This window comes from Apus apus, chromosome 1 (assembly GCF_020740795.1).
Source record: "Apus apus isolate bApuApu2 chromosome 1, bApuApu2.pri.cur, whole genome shotgun sequence".
Lineage (NCBI taxonomy): Eukaryota > Metazoa > Chordata > Aves > Apodiformes > Apodidae > Apus > Apus apus.
In genome coordinates, this window is record NC_067282.1 from 199,330,513 (window position 1) to 199,351,396 (window position 20,884).

A 20,884-nucleotide genomic window follows, 5' to 3' on the forward strand; every position below is an offset into this window, starting at 1 on the left:
AGATGGCACAGATTTAAGTACTGGTTGTAGCAAGTTCTGGAATATTTGCTTCCAGAGATTCCGTTTTGAACAGCGGACTTAAAAAATAAAAATCTTTCCCTATACCAAGGTTGGCAGACCAGTCCAAAACGACCTGGAGACTTCCTTCCAACTGGCCTGTGACAAAGTGACCAATTTTATTTTCTTCAGCAGGAAGATGATGCCATAAGGAAAAAGCATAGTGGATGCTCAAAGTTTTTCATGTGTCTCTTTTACTTCCCTTCCCTGCCAGTTTCCAATGGTACAATTTAGCTGTTTGCAAAAGACATTCAACTCCTCATTGGCATGGATCCCAACAATGTGCTCCAGTTGTGTCCTGCCACTCATGCTGCTTCATCTTTTGTTAAAGAGTTCTGTGTTTCCCTCTCCTATGAAACGGCAAGTTAAGAACTGTGTTTTTGTTGAGATACAAACACCAGGGAGGGCAAGAACAGATTGAATACACGACAGTCTTTTCTACATGAGCTTTTCAGCCATATGTATTTGTAATCCTGTTTCAGCTTCCAAAGTATTCACAGGCATAGATAATTTTATCCTTGCAATAGATCTGAGATGTGAAAATCCATTATATTCTTTAAATTACATCACATCCATCTCAGCTCTTTCTAGCACAATACTGTACAGGTTCAAATTAGTTTTATTGTAATAAAGTAGAATCAACACAACACCTTAAAAATTAACAGTTCTAGAAAACCAAGTGACTTAGGTACACCAGGAGCTACATTTATCAGATCTAAATCATCTGTTTTAAACCTTGCCCACATCTGGCTAAGCAAGAAGCTACAGAAGCCATCAAAAATTTAACATCAGATTAGTGTGGTCACTAGGGCAGCAATAAAACTGCCATCTGGAGAAATCAGGGTTCATTTCAAATGCTTGATGAATACAACACTACTCCATCTTGCTGAAAGCTTCTCAAACAGCTTTTTTAAATGTATGTTTCCTGATGTATAGTATATGAGATTTAGTATTACAGGCTCACAGTACTTTAATTGACAGGTATATATCCCATATCCCTTCTGACTTTATTGATTCACCCCTGTTCTATGGGCAAGCTATAAGAACAGAGTACACCAGGGGAATGTTCCTTAAAGATTTCATAGCAGCAGACATTCTGGGAGTTCTTTACACATCCATGTTGCTCACCTATAAAAATTAGTTTCCTAAAGCAGATTGAAACAAGATTAGTGACTACAGAACAGGGTAGGATTTTTTCCCTTTTCCCATTGAATTCATGAGAAAAACCCTAAAAACTTCCTTCATGGGATGTAGACTTGAGCATTATTTGACCAGGAAGGAAAAAAAACCAAGAAAGTGTTTTGGCAGGTGAAATTTCAGAAGATGAATTGGAGGGCATAACTCAATTAATGCAGTCCATAACATGGATCTGCAGCGTGTCCAAATCAGGTAGAATTTCTTCACATTTGGGACATGAATACATTGAGATATTCCGCTGTTCTGGCCAGTCTTGGCTACCAGTTCCTGCAAGCAGAGAAGATACATGATTACCTGTTATACTACTTGATTACTCCACTCTTTTTTGTGGAGTGGTTGAAAGAGGATAGGTGGCTTGCTCCTAACAGCCAGAGGATTAGGCTCTCTGTAGCTACCAGAACAGCCACGGGGGAGCTGCTGGCAGTCAAGCAAAGCTGTTTTAAACTGACCACAGCAGGGCCTGGCCCTGTGAGCTGGAGCAGTGGCTTAGGTACCTCTTTGGACAAGGCGAGGCGAGTGTTCCCGATCTGGTGCCCTGGCTCCGTGGCGATTCTGCATCTCTGCCAAAGAGTTCCTGTAGAGAGTAACTCAGTCAAGGGCTCTGGAAAAAGACTCAGCAAAAGGTATCTTCCCTTTGTCTCCAGGAAAGCTAAGAGGATTCAAAATAAATCAATGTATTTGCAAGTAAATAATTGTCAACTGGGCATGCATTTAGTTCACAACTGCTGCTCAGAAACAGGACCTAGAAATGCTGTCCCTTTGTGAGATGGTGCCAGGCTCCTGCTGAAGCCACTGTCAGATGCTGACACCAGCAGGATTTAGGCAGCTACACACCTGGGGATCTGGGGCACACTCCTTTGGAAAACTTCAAGGATTCTCAGGTATTCAGGGCAAACAGCAGATTTGAATGAAATAGAAAAGCAAGTTATACCACAGGAAGGGTTCAGTGCACAGCTAACGAGAAACACAACTTGATTCCTCAAATTCTGGGCACTCTTCTTATACCCACGGCTTGCACAAGGTGATTGGAGGACTCTTTTATAGCTCAGAGTGCTAACATGGTGCAATTTCAGGATATGACAGTACTTGAAACTATGAGTACTCAGCACTACCACGTGGAGAAGCAGCAGATATTCCTGGCACGCAGACAGCCAGCTCAGCTGCAGATTCACCACTAAAACTGAGGCTAGAACAGCCTCACAGTCAGTAGGGAGAATTTACCAACTATGAATCATCCAAAGTGAAATCTTCCTAAGGCACCCAAGTAAGAACTAACGTGCCTTACAGAAGTTCTATGGCAAAATTAAAATGAGAAGTCAGCCAACTCATTTTTCCCCCCCTCTTTTAAAATTCAAATTACACAAGAAATAAATGTCTGCAAAGTTTTTTGCCTTTCTACTGAGATGCTAGCGAGACAGTGTTGGTCAACTCCAGCACACAGGGTAAAAAAACAGTTCAAAGGCAGCTCAGCCAAAGTTTGTTCTCACCGGCTAAGTTCTTCAAGGTTTTGCTGCTCTTTTAGCAGGTATGCCAGCTGGACAGCCAACTGCTCCTTCTCCTCATGGATCTTCTCTCTTGCTGCCCTCTCAGCATGGAAATCAGAACAATAAACCTCCATCTGATCAGAGAAATGAAATAATGTTGAGAATTTGTAACTTGTATGTCAAAATATCTGTATCATAGTCTGCATCTACTTAAAACACTCCCACAGCACCTACGCACTGCAAAGTGAAGACCTGCACTACCTACAAGGTGAAGAAGACTCAGGAGTTTCTGGATTCTCTAGAAGATGCTTCAAGTATCTTACCTGGGACAGTGCTGTACAGAGGCAGAGATGAGGTATAAATAAGCAATAAGGAGGTGACCTGACCAATGACACAGACCCATCTGTGGCACAGACAGTTGAACTGAGCCAAGATGTCACTTCTGTGCCTTAAATGTGAGGCAGACCCTTTTTAGTCACTGTTTACACACACACACTGCTTTGAGTAAAATCATCCCTGAAACATATGCAGTAATTCTTAGGACAGTGGTTTTAAATACACAAACACATATATTCCCAGCTTTTGTTTGTTTTTCCAGGCTCCAGCACACATAGTTCCTCCTACAGAACCATAGGATATGGTGGTAAAGGCTATGCAGGCATCTGCAAGGCAGGCTGAATAAGGGAACTAGGCTTTGGAATTGAGGAAGCAGATCATTCAGTATTCCAGAGTAAGCCATTAAATTGCTCCTCCTGGTTTCTGAACACTGGGTGTGGGAAGTAGCCAATTTCTGGAGAAGAGCCCATACCTGAGCACGGAGCACAGCCATGGTCTCGAGGTCTTCCTCTTGCTTAGCAATGACCTGCTTCATTTCATCTATCTGGAGCTGCTTTGCAGCAAGGGCTTGTTCTGCCAGCTCCACCTTTGTGTTCAGTTGTTCCACCACAACTTTATCCACTCTGTTCAGCTGCAAGGAAGAACTATAATTATGAGATGAACTCAGAATGTGACACTGCTTAAAGTGAAAGTTTGCTTCTTGCTCCTCCTGCCCTTGGAAAAGCTTCCACTTCTGGTCATCAAAGCAACTTGGACTAGGACAGTACTGGGGACTGATATTTTAACTTCAAGATTAGTTTGAGCTTTCAAGCTACACTCTATCAAGTCAAAGGAGGACTCCCTAATGGGACACTGCACAGGGTGTTCTCCAAGTTTGCACAGTTACACGGAAGAATCTGGCAGTTCCACACAGCCTCAGTTATGAGCAGGACCTCACTGTGACACACGTTACATTTAAGATTACAAAAATGTTTAGAGGTTTCCCTTCCCAGATTTACAAATTACACTGCAGGAACCCCTAAATACCTCTGCATGTTACTGATCTCTTAAGGACTGGACTCCACACTGCACTGCAGAATAGACCTTATCTAGAAAACACCACAGAAGGATCCACATGTGTGGATCAAGTTTTCTGTATTTGACAGCACATGATGTATGTGTGTTTCCTGCCTAAATTTGTTCCTAAACACATTCTCCCATCCCTTCCTGCTCCCCTTCTAAGTAACAATGATTTCTTCCTGTGATGAGTTTACCTCTTTGAGTTTCATTTCATCGATTGTTTTCATTGCCTCATTGAGTTCAGGAAGGAGTTTGCTGTATGTATCCTGCAAGCTACTATATCTTGCCCTGTTTATGACAAAAAAAAAAACAAAACAGGTGAAATTTTGGAATACTTAAAAATTCTTTGAAATCTAAATAATCTGTTAGAATTTTGAAAAAAACCCACAAAACCCACCACTAGCTCCTTCAAAATAAAGCTGCATTTCTGATGAGAAAAAAATCATGTTCCATGTCTCCACATCTCTCTCCCAATGAGTTGTGTGCTGCTCTTCCCATGGACTGAGTCCAAACAAATGTCCTTATTGATTCTTATTTTTTATATATATATATAAATATATATATATATAAAGCTTTGTTGATGCATTTCAGATTGAAGAATCCATCACTCAGTAATTTTATATCAAGCTCACAAACTGTTAAAAATCTTATGAAGAATATCCAAGTCTTGACTCAGAGACTTCAAGTGAAGGAGAATTCATCAGAAGAACTAGACACAGACTCCAAAGATAATATGCAGCCTCTCTAGCAGACAGAAAACTGCCTCCAGGCAGTTCAGCCTCTCTATATAGCTTGGACTGACCTTTTCACTCTCCTTACATGGATTGCACATGGAGGGAAGAAGGGGGCCAGAACAAACAATGAGTCTTTATCTCAGCTTCACTGTATACTTACCTCTCTTAGTTGTAAATATATTGTAGAGACTGTAAACCTCTTAATTAACATCCCTTTCTCATCATTGCCACCCCCTGACTAGACACTACCCCCCAAGCTGTGGATGCATTTACCCCTGCTACTCAGTGGGACAGAATGTGTCACTTTGCTGCTTTCTCTGTTTGAATATTATTCCTAACCCTATTCTGTCTTTGACTTGATGACAAAAGGAAGATGCAAGGCAGAGCTCACAGTTCCAGTTTTCTTAAGTGAGGGGTTCACTAGATGAAAGGAAACAATCTGGGCCTAATGTAAAATCCAGATTCCAGATTCAAAGTAACAGAGATGCTGAGGTGAATGCATCATTCTAGTTCAGACTCTATAAACATAAGATGGCTTCAAAGGACGCAGAACACAAACCTCGTATTTCAGGTTCAATTCCCCTTTCGCCAGATTCTCTTGGACTTCCTTCCTCACTGACAATACCTCCCCAAAATACAGAACTAAGTCATACTCACTTTTCTTCATGTGTCTTGGCTTGTTCCAGCTTGACCTCTGCCTGCATGCTCTCCACCTGAAGTTCCAACTTCCTTATGGTGTATATTAGCTGCTGCTTCTCCTCCAATTCTGAGGCAGCAGCTGAGCTTTTTCTTTCCAGTACTTGGCACCTGATAGAACAAGGAAAAAAGGTTGATCTCTCCTGTTCATCTTTTCCTGATGGATTTGTCCCACTAGGCATATTACAAAAAGAATCTTTGTGTGGTTCACTTTGAAGACTTATTTTGATTAAGAAAAAGGAGGGACAAAAATGAAATCTATACACAACCATCAGAAGACAAAGCTTATGAAACCAACGTTTACTTTCCTACTACTATGAATCTCAAAGAACTGGAATTTGGCAGAAAACTAAACAAATAAACTGAGGCTTCTGTAACCACTTTTCATAACCTTCACAATTAGTCTTCAAAAGCACAGACAGTTCATGTGAAGAGGGCCATGACCAGGTCCCTTAGCTTATTCCCTGAAGACCAGATCAGGGATTGATTATATGAAGCAGAAAACAGGAAAGATTTGCCTTTACATCAGGAAGGGTTAAAACCTAAATCTTTACATTCACAGCACTGGGGTTCTATTTGTAGAACTAGGTTGGCAGCTCAGGTTTTCTGACAATTACTGTATTTCTGTACTTTCATCTCCACTTAAAAAGAAGGAGCAATCTTTTACAGCATGTCTATGAAACAGATATTTAAGTTGGTATTTGTAGAGCTGGTGAGCTTCCACAGTGGGAGCTGTCATACAAATATATACTGGGTGTCACGGCAGAACTTTTGTTCTTCTGAACCTTACTTTTCTTGAAGCTTCTTCTGAATCAATTCTGCTTCTTTTAACTTCTCATGAGCTTCCTGAAGCTCTTTAAACAGAGCACAAACTTGCAAATTCAGGGCTTCTACTTCACTGCCAACCTTTTAGAGAAAAAATAAGAAAAATTACATATGGACAAGTGAGGATGGGAAAGCTGCAGGCTAACTAGGAGATCTAACCAGGAAATATTCTTTTTCTAGAGAAAACAGCTTAGGTCAATATCCATCATTGCCCTCTGTAATCAATACTAAGGCCTTGTCCACATGGCTTCATAATTCCTAAATGTGGCAGAACCCCATTTTGACTTAACATTTTTATAAATTCTGAGTGACTTAAAGACAACACTACTACTGACTTTCCAGTGTTGGCAGAATACACCTCATACAGATAGGAAACATCTACATTTTCTTTCTCAGAGTTCCCGATTTAAAACACACATGAGCAGAGCAGGCACACTTAAGTGATCACTGCCACTCCCCTAAGCAATAGTTACAGTCTGTCAAAGAAACATAAACAAGTGTTTGACCCCTAGGTAGATTTCCAGTCTGCTGCCATCACTGAGCTCTTTAGAAAGAGGTCTGACAGCAGATGGAGAACTGACGCAGCAGTTTAGAAGAAGATGAGGCAGACTAAAACCTTAGACTTTCTCTTCCCAGTTACATCCTGTACTGGCATTAGCCCCCCCACCCATTCTAGTTTCCTTCATTCTTGTTTTGGGCAGAAAGCATAGAACACAGAAGTTTTTATGCATTGTTATTTACTTTGATTACACATGAAACCCCTTAAGCCAACTGGCACTCTCCCTACACACATCAACCTCTCCTACACCACAAGCATGAGTACCACAGATCTGGAAGACTTCAGTTCTTTGACTTGTTGAAGGAGAAAATACAAGCCCAAATTTTAACTCCATTACCATGCAGTCATTTATCAACTTTGCAAACTAAGAAGATGATTTATAGTAGACTTTTGTTGTGAGTTACTTGCCCTTTTACTCAGCCTTCAGTCCACAGGAAGATTACTGAAGGACCCTTAAGACAGGCAAAGAGACAAGAAGAGGAAAGAAATAGCAGCTGGGCTCTCCTCCAACCCAAGACACAAAGGACACCTTAGAGTTTCAATTCTTAAAATATATTCCCACACTCTAGAAGACATGAAACCTTTGACTCCTGTCGGTTTGTAGTCTCTGGAGGTAGGTGCTGGAGCTTTCCTAAAGAAACATCTGAATCTCATAATCATGCTAGCATTGGTTTAATTGTCCCTAGCGCCATAATGTTCACTGATAATGTCTTTTCAAATGCACTGAAAGTCTCCAGTCCAGCTTGGGAATGAGCGGGGTGATTGTGGCTAAAAAGACACCAGATGTTATCAAGAGCAGGCTGCTTTCCTAATTCCTTGAAGAAAAGCTCCAGTTTTCCAATAGAGTACGTCTATCACTTCCCCGGGCAACTGAAGCCATAGAAGTTGTTCATCCATGATAACCTGTGAAAACACTTCCACACTTCACCCAGAGCGGAAGTGTGGAACTCAGCCAGTGTGACTGAGGGGCAGACAGAACACAACAGTCTCCTGACTGATACTGCTGAGGACAGGCCTCTGCAAGCTGCCCAAGCTAGTGCCATTCACCAGTTATACCACATGTGTTTCCTATCTAAGAAGCAGGAAGTTCTACCATCACAGTTGCAAAACAAACCACAAAATTATTTTATGCAGGAATCCAGCTAATTCAATCACACTCACAAATAAAAGCACTGATTTTTCCAAGGTCATGGCATTTCAATTTGCAGAAACCAGGTATCACTAGAAATTGCCTTAACAGAAAATGTATCAGCAAATGAAACTATATATCACTGGCAAGGGTCTGACTTCTAATAAAGCTGGAGTGTGAATTCTTGGGCTCTGGTGAAAGCCATCATAATTCAATATATTTTACTTAACTGGAACACAATCAATCTGTGCTTCTGGAAAGCAGGTCTGCCAGCTTCACTGAAAGAAAAGGCTAACTTGATTAAAAAAATCTCAGTGCAGCGTACAGACTGTTTCTCCCTAAAACCCGTTTCTTAGCCTGGCCAGGAAAGGAGCCTAAATCACCTAAATCCCAGCCTCCTAGATCTCTGCTTCTGGGAAGCTTGCAAGCAGCCTCCTAGGGAAGCCAGAGCAGGAACTGCAGTGGTGCTCTAAGATAACTTGTCCTGTGAGACCTGACCTTTTATTCCCCCAGCCACTCCTCTCTCCAAATGGAGCCAAAGCAGGTTTGAAAAACTTGCCATTCTCTCTCAGGATGTCTTCAAATGCAGGGCCCTCAAATGATGCACACTGCACCCTCACACACTGCTCCATTAGAGATCTACATTTTACAACAGAAGGAGATAACAACAGCTCTGCTGACAAGAGCCCTCTGATGAAACCAAGCAGCATACAAATGGAAACGATTGCCATCATAAGCATGTAACTATGCTGACCTCAGTATCAGCACTTAGATGAGGAGCATCTGGCCCAAGCTATAACTCAGGCAAAGTTGAGAAAAAATAATGGAAAGAATTAGCTGAGGCATCATCTGCTTTCCTTAGAAAGGACACCTCTTGACCTGACCACAAACTGCTCTTGTTTAGCTAAGCCAGACCTGCACTAAAACACTTGTCCTGGCCTTCAGAAGGGCACGTCTCCAGCAGGTCCCACAGCATATTTGCTGTGCAGCACCTCAGATAACCCACACTGCCTGCACTGAACCTGGATGGATCTCCACTACTGCAGGAGCTAACACACTTAACTCACACACAGATGCCTACAACAATAGGCACATAAATGTAGGTGTCTGATTCAGGAGCTGAATCCCAACCCCAACATCCATTCCAACCCTTAATTGAAAACAACAGGACTGACTTTGCCTGAAACTATGTCTCAATCCAAGATAATTTTAATACATCTCACCAAACACAAGAGAAAAGCACCAAACCAAGTACCACATGAGCTCCACATTTAAAGTCTGTTTTACAGTATGTTGTCATTGGATTCTGATCCAAAAGATGACCTAGGCAGCAGTGAGGAAATTCATCCAGTCTGGAAGACTTTCTGGAGCTAAAAATGACTGCAACTCTCTCTGTTTAGTGGGCATGGCCAGGGCAATGAGGTATATCTGCAGTTATGTCATGTTTCCTTAATTCTTGGCCACCAATCTCACCTCTTTCTGCTGGCTGATGCAATCTGGAACCACCTCCAAGATATTGATTGGAAAGTTCAAAATTCACTGCTGTACCCTGTGCAGGGTAATTGCTCTCTGAGTGCAAGTGGAAATCTAGGCCCTGAGGTTGTTTACCTCTGTAAGTTTTATGTTGTTAAATCTCAGCTCAGGAGGACAGGTACTTACAGCTTCTGAAGTTTCCTCCTCTTGCTGTTCAGTTTGTGTCCCACCCTCCAGGCAGTTGGTGGTCTCCTTCTCTAGCTTTGACAGTCTGGAAAACAGAAATATCCAACAACACTGGATTTGGCCTACATTTAAAATGAAATGGTGGCTATTGAAGGATTTAATGCAAACGATGCACTCTTTTTCTAACATCACAGCAACAAATAAGAGGAAGAACTGAAAGCACTGACACGCAGTAAAACTTGCACAGTCATGGGAGCTCCTGAAAAGCAGACGACACCCAGCACATATGTTTAATATGGATGTGTAGGTCTGCAGGTGTGGTGAAGAACAGTGACATTCAGCCCACAGTGATCATTCTTTGGTACAGTCCAAAACTGCTAACCCTTTGGAAATGGGTCAGTCTGTTCACTGGATCCAGGAATTAATATTACCTCTGTTTTCCTTTAATAATTTCAGAAGCTGAAACTTCTAAGAATCACTTGGATGTGCCTCATTACCTCTTCTAGGAAGACCACATACAGGCAATTACTGTGACACCAACCTTTCTCACTAGGTAATGTCCAGGAAGTCTTACTCTATCTCTGTGAAGTGGGGATTTACAACAGCTACTGCTTAGGCAATTTTCCCTGCCTGAAGAGTCATGCTGCTTTATAGCAACGTAACTGAGCTCAGATGGACACTTACAGAAGTCTCCCTGGAAAAACTCTCTTAGGCAAGTTTGGAATTAAGACTTATTTTAGACATTTCTAAGGAGCTTTTCCAAGCTCACACATTGCTAAATGCAGCCTGCCAGTATCACGAAGAGGACTGTAATCCCTGTTTTATACATAGTGATTTGCTTAAGGCCACACATGCAGATGATTCATACAAGGAACTACGGAGGAGTGAGTGGAGTGAATGTCCTCAACTAGTCATCATACCATTCTGACATAAGCTGGGGAAAGTTTGGACCCAAGAGGAAATGGGAACTTTGTGTTGATCTGTGGTGCTACAGGAAATAAGAATAAAACATGGAAACTCTTTTGGCCATGGAAGAGAACCTGTGGTTTATCTCTGTGAGGACGACCACACAAAAATGTTACTACCAAGAGCTCGGGAAATTCATTATCCAGGTCAGACTGATATTTCAGCTTGTCTCTGATCAGTCACAGACTTGTAGCTGCAGCAACCCTGAAATAAAACAGCTCCAAATGTTACAGTACACCTACTTCATACCTCTCTTTGGTATCCTGCAGCTCCTTCTCAAGTTTTTCCCTCTTCTGAGTTTCATTTCTAAGGCTGCAGAGCAGCTGACTCACAGTTAGCTCCTCAGACTCCAAATTCTTCGATTCATCGGCAGGTTTGTTTCTCCTTCAAACCAAACCAGAAGTAAGTTAAAACAGTTATGATTTTACTGGAGTATTCCCTAACCCCTAGTTCTGGGACCAAGTCTGAGAGGCCATCATTTCACACAGTGCTGAAAACCAACGTTCAGAGCAAAGGGCTTATTCCCAAGAACTAAGACCTACCCACAGGCCATTAGCCACAGTCCCTGTCTGTGCAAATGCAGCCCTTGCTTTGCACGTTCCTCAGTCCCCTTCAAGCTGGGGGAACAATGTAGTGCTTAAGCAAGGAAAACAAAAACACTCAAGACAATGTAAAAACCCAGTGTATTTATTCTAACCTACTTTGCAGCCCCTTCTGCAAAGTGCTGCTGTCTGTTCCCAAAATAACATCTTTTTTTCCAATGAAACATGCAACATTCCTTATCTCTGTCTCACTCCTTTCCAGGAAAGGAAGGCACATTCCACTATAAATGGCCATCAGAAATTGTGGGTTTTTTTCAGAAAAAATCTCTTCAATATTTCAGCTCCCTCATATTCTATATCTCTTTTCAAAATCTCATTATGGTACTGTAGAAGTGAACAAAAAAAAAAACCCACCCCAAAACTATCTGAAAAATAAGGTAAGTTAATTTCCTAGTATAAAATCCTGTATTCCATTCCCTCCATTTTTATGTCCACTCAGACAGAGAGTCAAAACCCCCTAGCTATACAGGTGGGTTGTATACACTGAACACTTCAGAATCTCAGCTGTAAAACATCTTGTGTTTCAAACTTTGCTTTTGTAGTTCAGAACAGAAAGTAAGAGTCTCTATGTACCTCTCACAGCTACAAGTCTTTTGTGAGCAAAATTCAATAGCCCAAAGCCAGTGTTCAGCCAAGACATCTTAAGCAAATAACTTTTATCAGGGGACTTCTAGTGTACTGTTCTACTCTTACAGAAATAAACCTGTCCAGAGTGGATCACATTTCTCTGAACCTGTTGACAGTACCAGTCTAAAGTTTCAATGCTGCACAGAGACACATGGTGACATAGGGAATATTTTAAGAGGTGCATATACCCCCTGTTCTTGTAGATACAGCCCAGATATTCATCAGAAGGTAAGCAACTCCCAGAGAGAATGTAATCTAATGACAAGCTGAACACTTGCAGATCAGACTGTGGTCATAATATCTTTGTTTCATCCCTAACCATAACTGTATTTTTCCTTCAACTTCTTAGCTGCATGCTGAGGGACAAATTTTCTATGTCATTACACTAAAACACTGTTATTTGCATTTATGTCGGGAGTGACAGGGGTTTAAGGGAAAATCTGTCCATGGAGCACAGCTTGCTGGTCTGCTATGCCCTTAGCATTTTCTACAGCCTTTCTCTCCCAAAGCAAAGGCCACAAAGTAAATAAAAGAGTTGAGCCACAAGCATCTAGCTGCTAAACTGGGCTGTATCAAAAATGGGAAGTTTAATAGTATCAGCTGTCTATGTCCATGAGGACTAAAGGTTCAGTTAGTGGCAAGGAAGTCCCTTGAGCCCTGCAGCTGATCTAAAGATCAAATTCTGAGAAGCAACCTAAATAGAATGCTGGTATCTTAAGCTTAGTAACCTGAAAAATAAGGACTATGTCCTTGCACTGTCTGCCTACCCCACTGTAATACACTTTATACTAGCCATGCAGAAACAGAACAGAGAGGGTTCAGATCTGAAAGACTACAAGACCTCTGATTCTTACCAAATCATTATAATTGGGTAGAGGACAGATACTCTATTAGATGGTCTCCAATAACTAGAGGGGAAGGAGTCCCTGCAGCCCCTCTTGATTTTTTGTTTGACCTTCCTTAAAAGCTGGCAAGTCAGCATGTATGTAAATGCCTGTCCAAGTGGCCAGAATATGCACTGCCTCTTGTCAGCCAGTGAAAACTGGAAGGAAAAATGCCAGAGCTGAGGGTCTTTCTGACACGGCTGGAAGGCAGAGCTACTGCAATGGAGGGATGCAAGGCCATAGAAAACCACAATTTTCTAGTGCACTCCTCACAGAAAAAAGTTCCCTCACACTGGAAACCAAATATTTCGGAGAAGTCTGAATCACACCCATCACACAAGAACATACATACATATACATAGACATGTTACTGGTCATTTCATCGCTATTCTCTTGATGTTCCTTTGCAGTTCTAGTTATTTCTTCCTAGGAAAGAAAAAACAATACCAGCTTGGTATTTGGACTACACAGGACAGAGTTTTATTTACTTAAGGAAGGAAGAAAAACAGGCAAAATTATGCTAGCCTTATAAATAAATAAAACACAAAACTCCTACAGATCAGTTTCATGTTTGGAAATTCTTAACTTAAAATACTTTACATGCCTTTCTTGTATCTCTTCCAGACTGATCAGAGAAGAGGACAACAATGAGATTTGACCTTCTCTTTTCATCAGCAACTTCAAGGGCCACTCTGCCCTATAAAGATTACTGAGCACCAGGCAGCAACAGCCAACATCACTGCAGGTGACTTTAAATGTAAGCCTAAAAAACACTTTCCTGCCTCCCAAAAGAATCACTCTTCTTTCCCACTACAAAGCTCACTCCTTAAACTTTGCAGCCCAAAGAAGAATCTTTGTAGTACAAAAAGGACACATTTTTGAAGGTTTGTTGCAGTCCGAAGTTTCCTTCAACAACTCCAAACAAGTTTTAATTAAATTATCTTAATTTCTTGTTGTACTTTTACTTTCCAGAGAGGGATCTGCCATTTCAGCAATAGTGGAGACCCAGATTTTCACATTTTGTATTTTTCAGATAGGAAGAACAGTAGAAAATGTAGATTTTTGTGCCTCTAGAGAACACTCTACAGCTTTGCACTTAGTTTTGTTTGCCTGCATCTTTGTGTATCTGTCAGGAGAAAGTGAGTCCCTTTCTCAAAACAAAATGCCCCCTTCTGTGCAAAGGTGTTGCCAGAAATTGCAACTAAAATAAGACTCAATTTTTTTAATTAGTTAGAAGTCACCTGTTGGACAATGTTGGTTGTTCCAGAGAATATTTTTAATTCAGTGAAGGCTATCTATGAAATTAATTTATTTTGAGCATGAAGGTGGAAGGACAAAAATAAATCCCAAGTCCTTTACCATTACATCTGGTACCACCCAAGTGCTCCATGTCAGGTAGTCTAACTCTTCTCCCATATGCACAGTGTCTGTATCTTGTGTTATTGCTGTTGCTGTCACTTTGCTATTTCCTCTCTAAAGACTTTTAATTAACAGGGGTATATATTCACCCTTTCTACTAAAGGAAGACAGGGTGCTAAATATCTCACTGTAGAATGTCATCAAGTAAACACTGTCAACATAATTACATTCAAGACCTGTCTTCCTCATCCTTTAGCCTGTATAAGGAGAAAATTCAGTCTGCAAAAAAAGCTGGAACCAAAGCTTCTGGCCACAGGTCACTGTATTCTTTTTATTCCACTCACGTTCATCCCAATCTCCACAAAGGAATCCTCTGCCAATGAGATGTTCAGCTTGACCTGCAGCTCTGAAATGATGGCTAGCAGATCTGCCTTCTCAGCCTGGAGCCGCTGCACCTGGGATTTCAGCTGCTTCGCTTCCTTCTCCAGAGCCCCACAGCCCTCCTGGGATAAACAAACCCTGCATTAGCCAACCAAAAGGAAACACAAGCCAAGGAGCATAGAGCCTAAATGTAACAATGGGGTCCTGCATCCCTTCCTTCCCTGGAAAAGCCCAGTGTACAGATTCCTAAACTATGCTTTGGGCCACTAGACAGCAAGAAGTCTAACCACTGAAGGCACGGTAATCAAAGGATGATCATCCTGCTTCTGAAAAACAGGGGTCTTGTTCCCTGAATGCACAGATAATTAGGATGTAAATCTTTCCCTTAACTTATGCCTTTCACTATGTGTATTTTTTCGACCATATCCTTATTCCTCTTTTCCCAAATCTACCTAAGATTCTGCGGAGAAGGGAGAGGTGGGCAGAGAGCTTTTCCACATACCTCACCTTCAGCCTTTCCTCACCATACAACTCCACTGTACCCCAGCGCCATGTATACATTTCTCCCTCTGTTCCCTCCCTTCCACAAAACCTCTGTCCCTCAGAGATTCTCCCCAAACCTAATCTCTCCTTCCAGTCAGGACTGTCTCCTTCACCATTCTGCTTCTTTATTTTCCCCAGGATCCTCAAAACCCTCTGTTAAGCCTCTACCTAACCAGAAAGCCTCCTATCTTTCTGTCCTTTAGATGCCTTTCCCCATTATGAAAACTTTCTCTGTGAGGTTGTTTCTTTCTCATTTTGCAATCCAAGCCTTCCACCTCCTGGTACTGTCTTTATTATATCACATACCATCCATGTAAAATCTGGACAATTCCTGGAGTCTGAATTACATTCTCATCTATCATTCATGCCAAATCTGCAAACTCTTGCTATACTGAGAGTGTTTCTCATCCTGCAGAACCACCCTACCCACCTGACCTGCTGCTGTCCCTGACTCTGTGCTTAGGCTGGAAAAGGATGCAATTAGTCAGCTCCAGTGATGAGGAGAGCGTTTTACAGCAACCTGGGCTAACTGAGGTACAATTCCAAGAGAAACCCTCCTACGAATGCTGCTTTATCACTGAGGGAGACAACACAATAGATTTGTGATTTGCCTTGAGTGAAATAGAAATGTCACTTAATGGGAGCAATGGACCTCAGTTAATAGTAAAACAGAGGTGAGAGAAATTAGACTAATTTTAAGTCAGTCTGTTAGAGGATTTTTTTCAGGCTTTTTTTAAACAAAAGAAGAAGAAAAAACAATTAAAGTAGAACTAAGTGAAAGTAATTTTGGCTTAAATGGCAGTCAGCCTGAAAGTCATGTCTGGAAATGAAAATGCTGCTGTCTAAATTACAGTTATCAACAGTTACTAAAACTGCAAAGAATCAGAAAAAACAGGGCTTAGTCTACGAGTACTATAAGTACTCTTGATATGAGGTAATTTGAAGCAATCTATTTTTATTTATCTGGGTGTTGAATTACTCAAGCAGGTTGGATTACTCAGTCAGTAAAATACTTTCAGTATTTAAAGTACAAGAAGTTCTGAAACAGGTAGAGGCAGAAAAAATCCTTTACTTCCCCATAAAACCTATTCCAGATTTATGAAATTCTGAGTTTCCTTGACAATTCTGAAACAACTTTTAGCCTGTAAAGACTGTTTGAATAACACTTACACAACCACATTGTTTATAGATGACCTTCTTCCCCCTTTTAACTTCTGAACTCATTGGCCAATTTTTGTTTACACACTCATGTGTTTTTACAGAGCTCTATAAAATAGGTGGTCAGGAGAGGAAAGGAGCGTGCTAGTGTCTCTGCTGAGAAGTTAATACACTCCTCCTTCATCAGGCAGCAGAAAATCCATATGGGTCCTGGAGGTACCAGATACAAGGATTCATCAGTTTGGCTCTAGCGTGAAACTTCTTGTTAAACACCTCTTCACATAACCATGTGGGACACACAGTAGGTTTTGTTTTAACAGGCTTTTTCACAGATGTTTTTGGTGTTACCTGCAAATTGATGTTGTCTGGCCACTAAGCAATCACCTGCTTCATTAATTTAATTAATTAAAACGATGTGTTACAGAGCCTAAGGTTAAACAGAGGGAGGAAGCTCAGTCAGACTAAAACGGGGCAGAAGTACAGATCTAACCTGACCTCAGTAAGAGAGTTTTTACGAGAGGAGAATGATACCATAAAAATACATATTTTTGTTTTTTTTTTTCTTACATGTCAGGTTCTCCCTGGAAACAAACACACAAAAGCAAATAAAAAATCAAGAGAGATAATCTAACAAGCAAAGGGAGGCACAAAGTCAAGAGATACCTGACACTAAGCAAAATAAAAAATGAAAGGTTCGCAAGAAACGTTATTTTCTTATTTCTTCAATAATGTTAATTGTTATTGTTAATTAAATGTTAATTAAGAAGTAAATGATCTCTAGTGTGTCACAATTACTATACTCTGAGAAGACTAATTTTATAAAATAAGGCAAGACTTCTAGTCAGAGCATAACAACAAATCTCCAAACCTCCCAATGTGCTGAAGGCACATGAATGCCCCAGACTTTCAATTTAAAATAATGTCAATCCAATCAATTCCTTATTTACCGTTTCAGCTCCTTCACTTCCCTTTAAGCTCTGAAGTTGTTGCTGTAGCTGTTCATTTTCAATGCACTTGGCTAGCAAGCACTGCTTAGCTTCCTTAAACTTCAGTTCATAAAATTCTCGTTCTTCTTTCTGCTTCTCTCGCCAGATGGAAAGTTCCTCGTATCGGTCCTTCATAGCTTGGTTATGCACCTTCATGGCTTCTAAACCACAGCCAGAGACAAAACATGGATTCATATTAATCCTCTGCCAACAAAACAGCGCATTTCCCCTACATTGAGCTCCGCCTTCTTCAGGGGGTTACCAATAATTGGGTATGCAGTGCAAACCTCCTCCCCAAGTATCTTAAATACCAAACCAAAACCAAACTTATTGCAGTTCGTTAGCATTTAAATAAATAACATTAAATCCACTGCTGAAATCACATGCCCACACTCTCACTTCTTGACTTATTTCTTAACCAAGAAGTGCAAGCAAGAAGTCTTGTTCAGAAGAGGCAGCTAGTATCTTGCTGCATGTGTTATTTACACAATCAGTGCAAGTGAAACTACTGAACTGAGATTCTGCAACTCCTGAGGCTTGGTAGGGAAAACAGATGTTTCAGACCAATAAATCGCTGCATGAAAACTGATGCTATCAAAGTGAAAGTCTCAGATATGCCCAGCAATGCTCTACTCCAACATTTGCTTCAGATTTGATTGACAGCACTGAAAAAATATACCCAACCCAGTTCTCCCAGGCTGGGCAGCCATGCATGTGTAACAAAGTCAGTATATAACAAAGTCAGTCTTACAACAGCAAAATGCTTACAAGGTTTGTGGTCAAAGTCAGTGAAAGTATTTCAGACTTGCTTTTTTGTTTTTTTTACAGCAACAAACTCACAGCCAGTTTCTCAAGAATCATTTCTATGTTGTGTTTTCCAGTAATTTCTATTATGTCCTGATGTCATATTATAAACTGCCAACAAATCCTTCAGGTTGTGTAAATAAATGTAGCTCTGGAGGGTGATTCTGAAAGGCATGAGTTCCAGCAGCCGTAAATACGGTCCCGAAACGTTATCTTATATGATATAGGGACTTTTAGCAAAATACCAGATGCACTCCTAGAAATAGCTTTCCTGCCAGATACCCAGGAGACTCCAAGGCAGAGAACTTGGACCAGGTCCAGAAATTATTCGGGTGGAATTTAAACACAGTACACAAAGATATGTGACTAGATGCTCTGCTGCCCTATAAACAGTGGCAGGGACCTCTGTCTTCTACACAGAAAATTCACAAATCCCTTGGGTTTTGTTCTATACATTAAAAAAATAAATATATACATACCCGACACCTAAACTCTTGGGATGCAAAGCTCTCTCACCTGAAAGACTTAACTCATTAGGCATTTTCAGGGAAACCTACTGATTTGTCCAAGATAGACCCTGCCATGGCCACCACTTCCTTCTGAAGTACAGAAGATGCTGCCACATCTAAACATTCATAGTGTAGGATAGCCTGCTCCAACTCCCCTCTCTGCCCGAGAGGATGCAGCTCCTTTCAGAGACCATCCTAACCCAAAGTGTTCTGGGCATTATGCAGCACCCATCCCTCCTGATGCAGCTATGGCAAAATGTTATTCTGATTGTAGTGGAGTTGCCCAACAATCCCAAAATACAAACCAAACCAGCTTTTAGATGTTAATCAGTAAAGAACATATGCTAGAAATGTTTTATCCCACCTCCTAAAATACTGCTTGTATGTGTAATTCTGAAGCAAATGATTCACCCATAAATTGGGCTGTTCTCCCCCTTATCTTGCACACTGATTCAACTTGATGTGTCCTATAAAACTGGCTTTCCCACTTCCAGAGTTGCTTATACAATGAATGCTACCCAGGTATGAAATGTTATCCAGCAAGGGCAAATGAGCACAGAATGCATAAAAAAAAGCTGCAGAGAACAGACTCACGACTTTCGCATTTCGAGACCAGTTCACATGCACATTCACCTTTTAACTCATTGTTCTCAGTGATCAGCTCTTTCATCTGTTGTACCATCTCTTCTGGGGTGTAGGTGCTGAGGGTGGGGGCAGCCACACTGTCCGTTCCATTTTCCATGTTACTCCTGGGATGCTCTCCATTTTCTGCAGTTCGGTTCTTCAACTTGCTGGACATCTCCGAAGTGTCAACTACAAGGTTTGCAAAGAGAAAACTCTCGATTTCTCTCCCAATAAATGTTTATAGGTGAAACATAACCATACATTTCGTTTTATTCAGACGAGCAAGCCACACATCTCGCCACAACACCCCCCAGCCCCTCTGACCTGCCTGCCCCTCTGGCAGGACTGAGCCAACACAGCAACATCACGATCGCCAAGACATCCTTTCGGGCTAAACCACCTCTTCCACGGGAGGCCCCCTGCTCTGGGGATAAAACAAGCCGAGCCCCTGCCTCACCCACTCTCCACTCCTTCCCTCACCAACCTGGCAGCGTTCCGGGAAGCCGGCAGCCCTGAGGAGAGCGGCCTCCGACACCCGCCCGGCCCCGGCAGGCCCCGGGATCCCACCTCCCGCTCGGCCCCGGCGCTGCGTTTCACGCCGAAATGCCATTTCCGCTGGCTTTTCAACTTTCATTTTCGCTTTCTTGCCCCTGCTCTCTCTCCACCGCACGCCCGGCATCCCGCCGCGGCACCGGGGAGGCCTGAGGCGCCCGCCTCTGCCCCGTCCCGGCCGCTCCGTCCCGCCGCGGGCCCCACCTCGCCCCCCGCGGCCTCCGGGAGGCGCAAACCGGCCTTTTTCCCCGCTTGTCCTTCCCCGGCGCGGCTCGCCCTCCCCGCAGGCCCGCTCCGGATCCGCCGAGTCACCGGGCGAGCCCGCCCCGGGCCGCCGCCAAGGGAACCCGGCCTGGCCCCGCCGCGCCTCTCTCAGCTTACCCCCCTCACGGCGTGCCCATGACAGCGGCCCCGCTCAGCTGACGGCCCTTCCCCGCCTCCGCCTCCTCCGCGGGGACTTCCAGAGCTCCGCTCTGCCCGCCCACCGCTGCTTCGGCGGCAGGGCCGGCTTCGGGCCTGCCTGCCCCCGGCTTCGGGCCTGCCTGCCCCCGGCACCGGGCCTGCCTGCCCCCGGCACCGGGCCTGCCTCTCCCCGGCGCCGGGCCTGCCTGCCCCCGGCTTCGGGCCTGCCTCCCGCGGCTTCGGGCCTGCCTGCCCCCGGTACTGGGCCTGCCTCTCCCCGGCGCCGGGCCCGCCTGCCCCCGGCTCGTCTTCACACAGCATCTCGCTGCTCTCCCACACTCCCGGCCTCCCGCCGGGAATAGTCTAGGGCCCGCCAGCCAGGCGGGAAGCAAAGCAACATTCCACAAGGAGACATAAAGGCGTGTGTGGGGAGCGCACTGCCCGTCGACGGGGGGGGAGAGGGAAATTCTCAGGTCTCCACAGCAGAAGGAAAGCCTAGAAGATAGGATGGAGCAGCGAGTGGCATCGAGAGGGACGGTTAGGAAGGCCTAAAAGACAGGGTCAGGCAGCGGGTGTGAGGTGAAGGAAAAACAACGCTTTTTGCACAGGCTTTACTGACGTTTTGGTGATTATTGCCATGGGATGCAATTAGTCAAGGTTGGGTTTTGCCACATTATGGGGATGCAGCTCCCTAAGGGCTGTCAGATGTCATGGTCGGATGCAGTGTCTGGCCTGGTTAGTCTTGTGCCTGT

General features: G+C 43.0%; 1 protein-coding gene across 4 annotated transcripts; it reads right to left on the reverse strand.

Annotated features, from left to right (window-relative positions):
• Positions 1 to 491: 491 nt before the first annotated feature.
• On the reverse strand, positions 492 to 20,236 carry OPTN (optineurin). 4 transcript variants are annotated; one of them, XM_051628926.1, is made up of 14 exons: positions 20,112 to 20,236; positions 19,188 to 19,367; positions 17,203 to 17,402; positions 14,518 to 14,676; positions 13,167 to 13,240; positions 10,951 to 11,085; positions 9,736 to 9,820; positions 6,354 to 6,469; positions 5,525 to 5,674; positions 4,328 to 4,421; positions 3,547 to 3,705; positions 2,742 to 2,872; positions 1,749 to 1,828; positions 492 to 1,521 (listed from the first exon to the last, which is right to left on the reverse strand). In XM_051628926.1, exons 2-14 carry the CDS (start codon positions 19,351 to 19,353, stop codon positions 1,400 to 1,402), a joined length of 1,671 nt encoding a protein of 556 aa, XP_051484886.1. In that variant the 5' UTR covers positions 19,354 to 19,367; positions 20,112 to 20,236; the 3' UTR covers positions 492 to 1,399. The 4 variants fall into 4 exon arrangements, with proteins under 4 accessions (XP_051484886.1, XP_051484910.1, XP_051484900.1 ...); XM_051628950.1 differs by lacking the exon at positions 20,112 to 20,236 and adding an exon at positions 19,971 to 20,061; XM_051628940.1 differs by lacking the exon at positions 20,112 to 20,236 and adding an exon at positions 19,935 to 20,040.
• Between the last annotated feature and the right edge of the window lie 648 nt (positions 20,237 to 20,884).

Coding starts and splice junctions, on each gene's coding strand:
- OPTN (XM_051628926.1), bottom strand. CDS start 19,353: ATGTCCAGCAAGTTGAAGAACCGAACTGCAGAAAATGGAGAGCATCCC. Junction 14,677..17,202: donor GAAGTGAAGGAGCTGAAACG/GTAAATAAGGAA, acceptor TGTTTATCCCAG/GAGGGCTGTGGGGCTCTGGA. Junction 2,873..3,546: donor TGGCTGTGCTCCGTGCTCAG/GTATGGGCTCTT, acceptor TTCTCTGATCAG/ATGGAGGTTTATTGTTCTGA.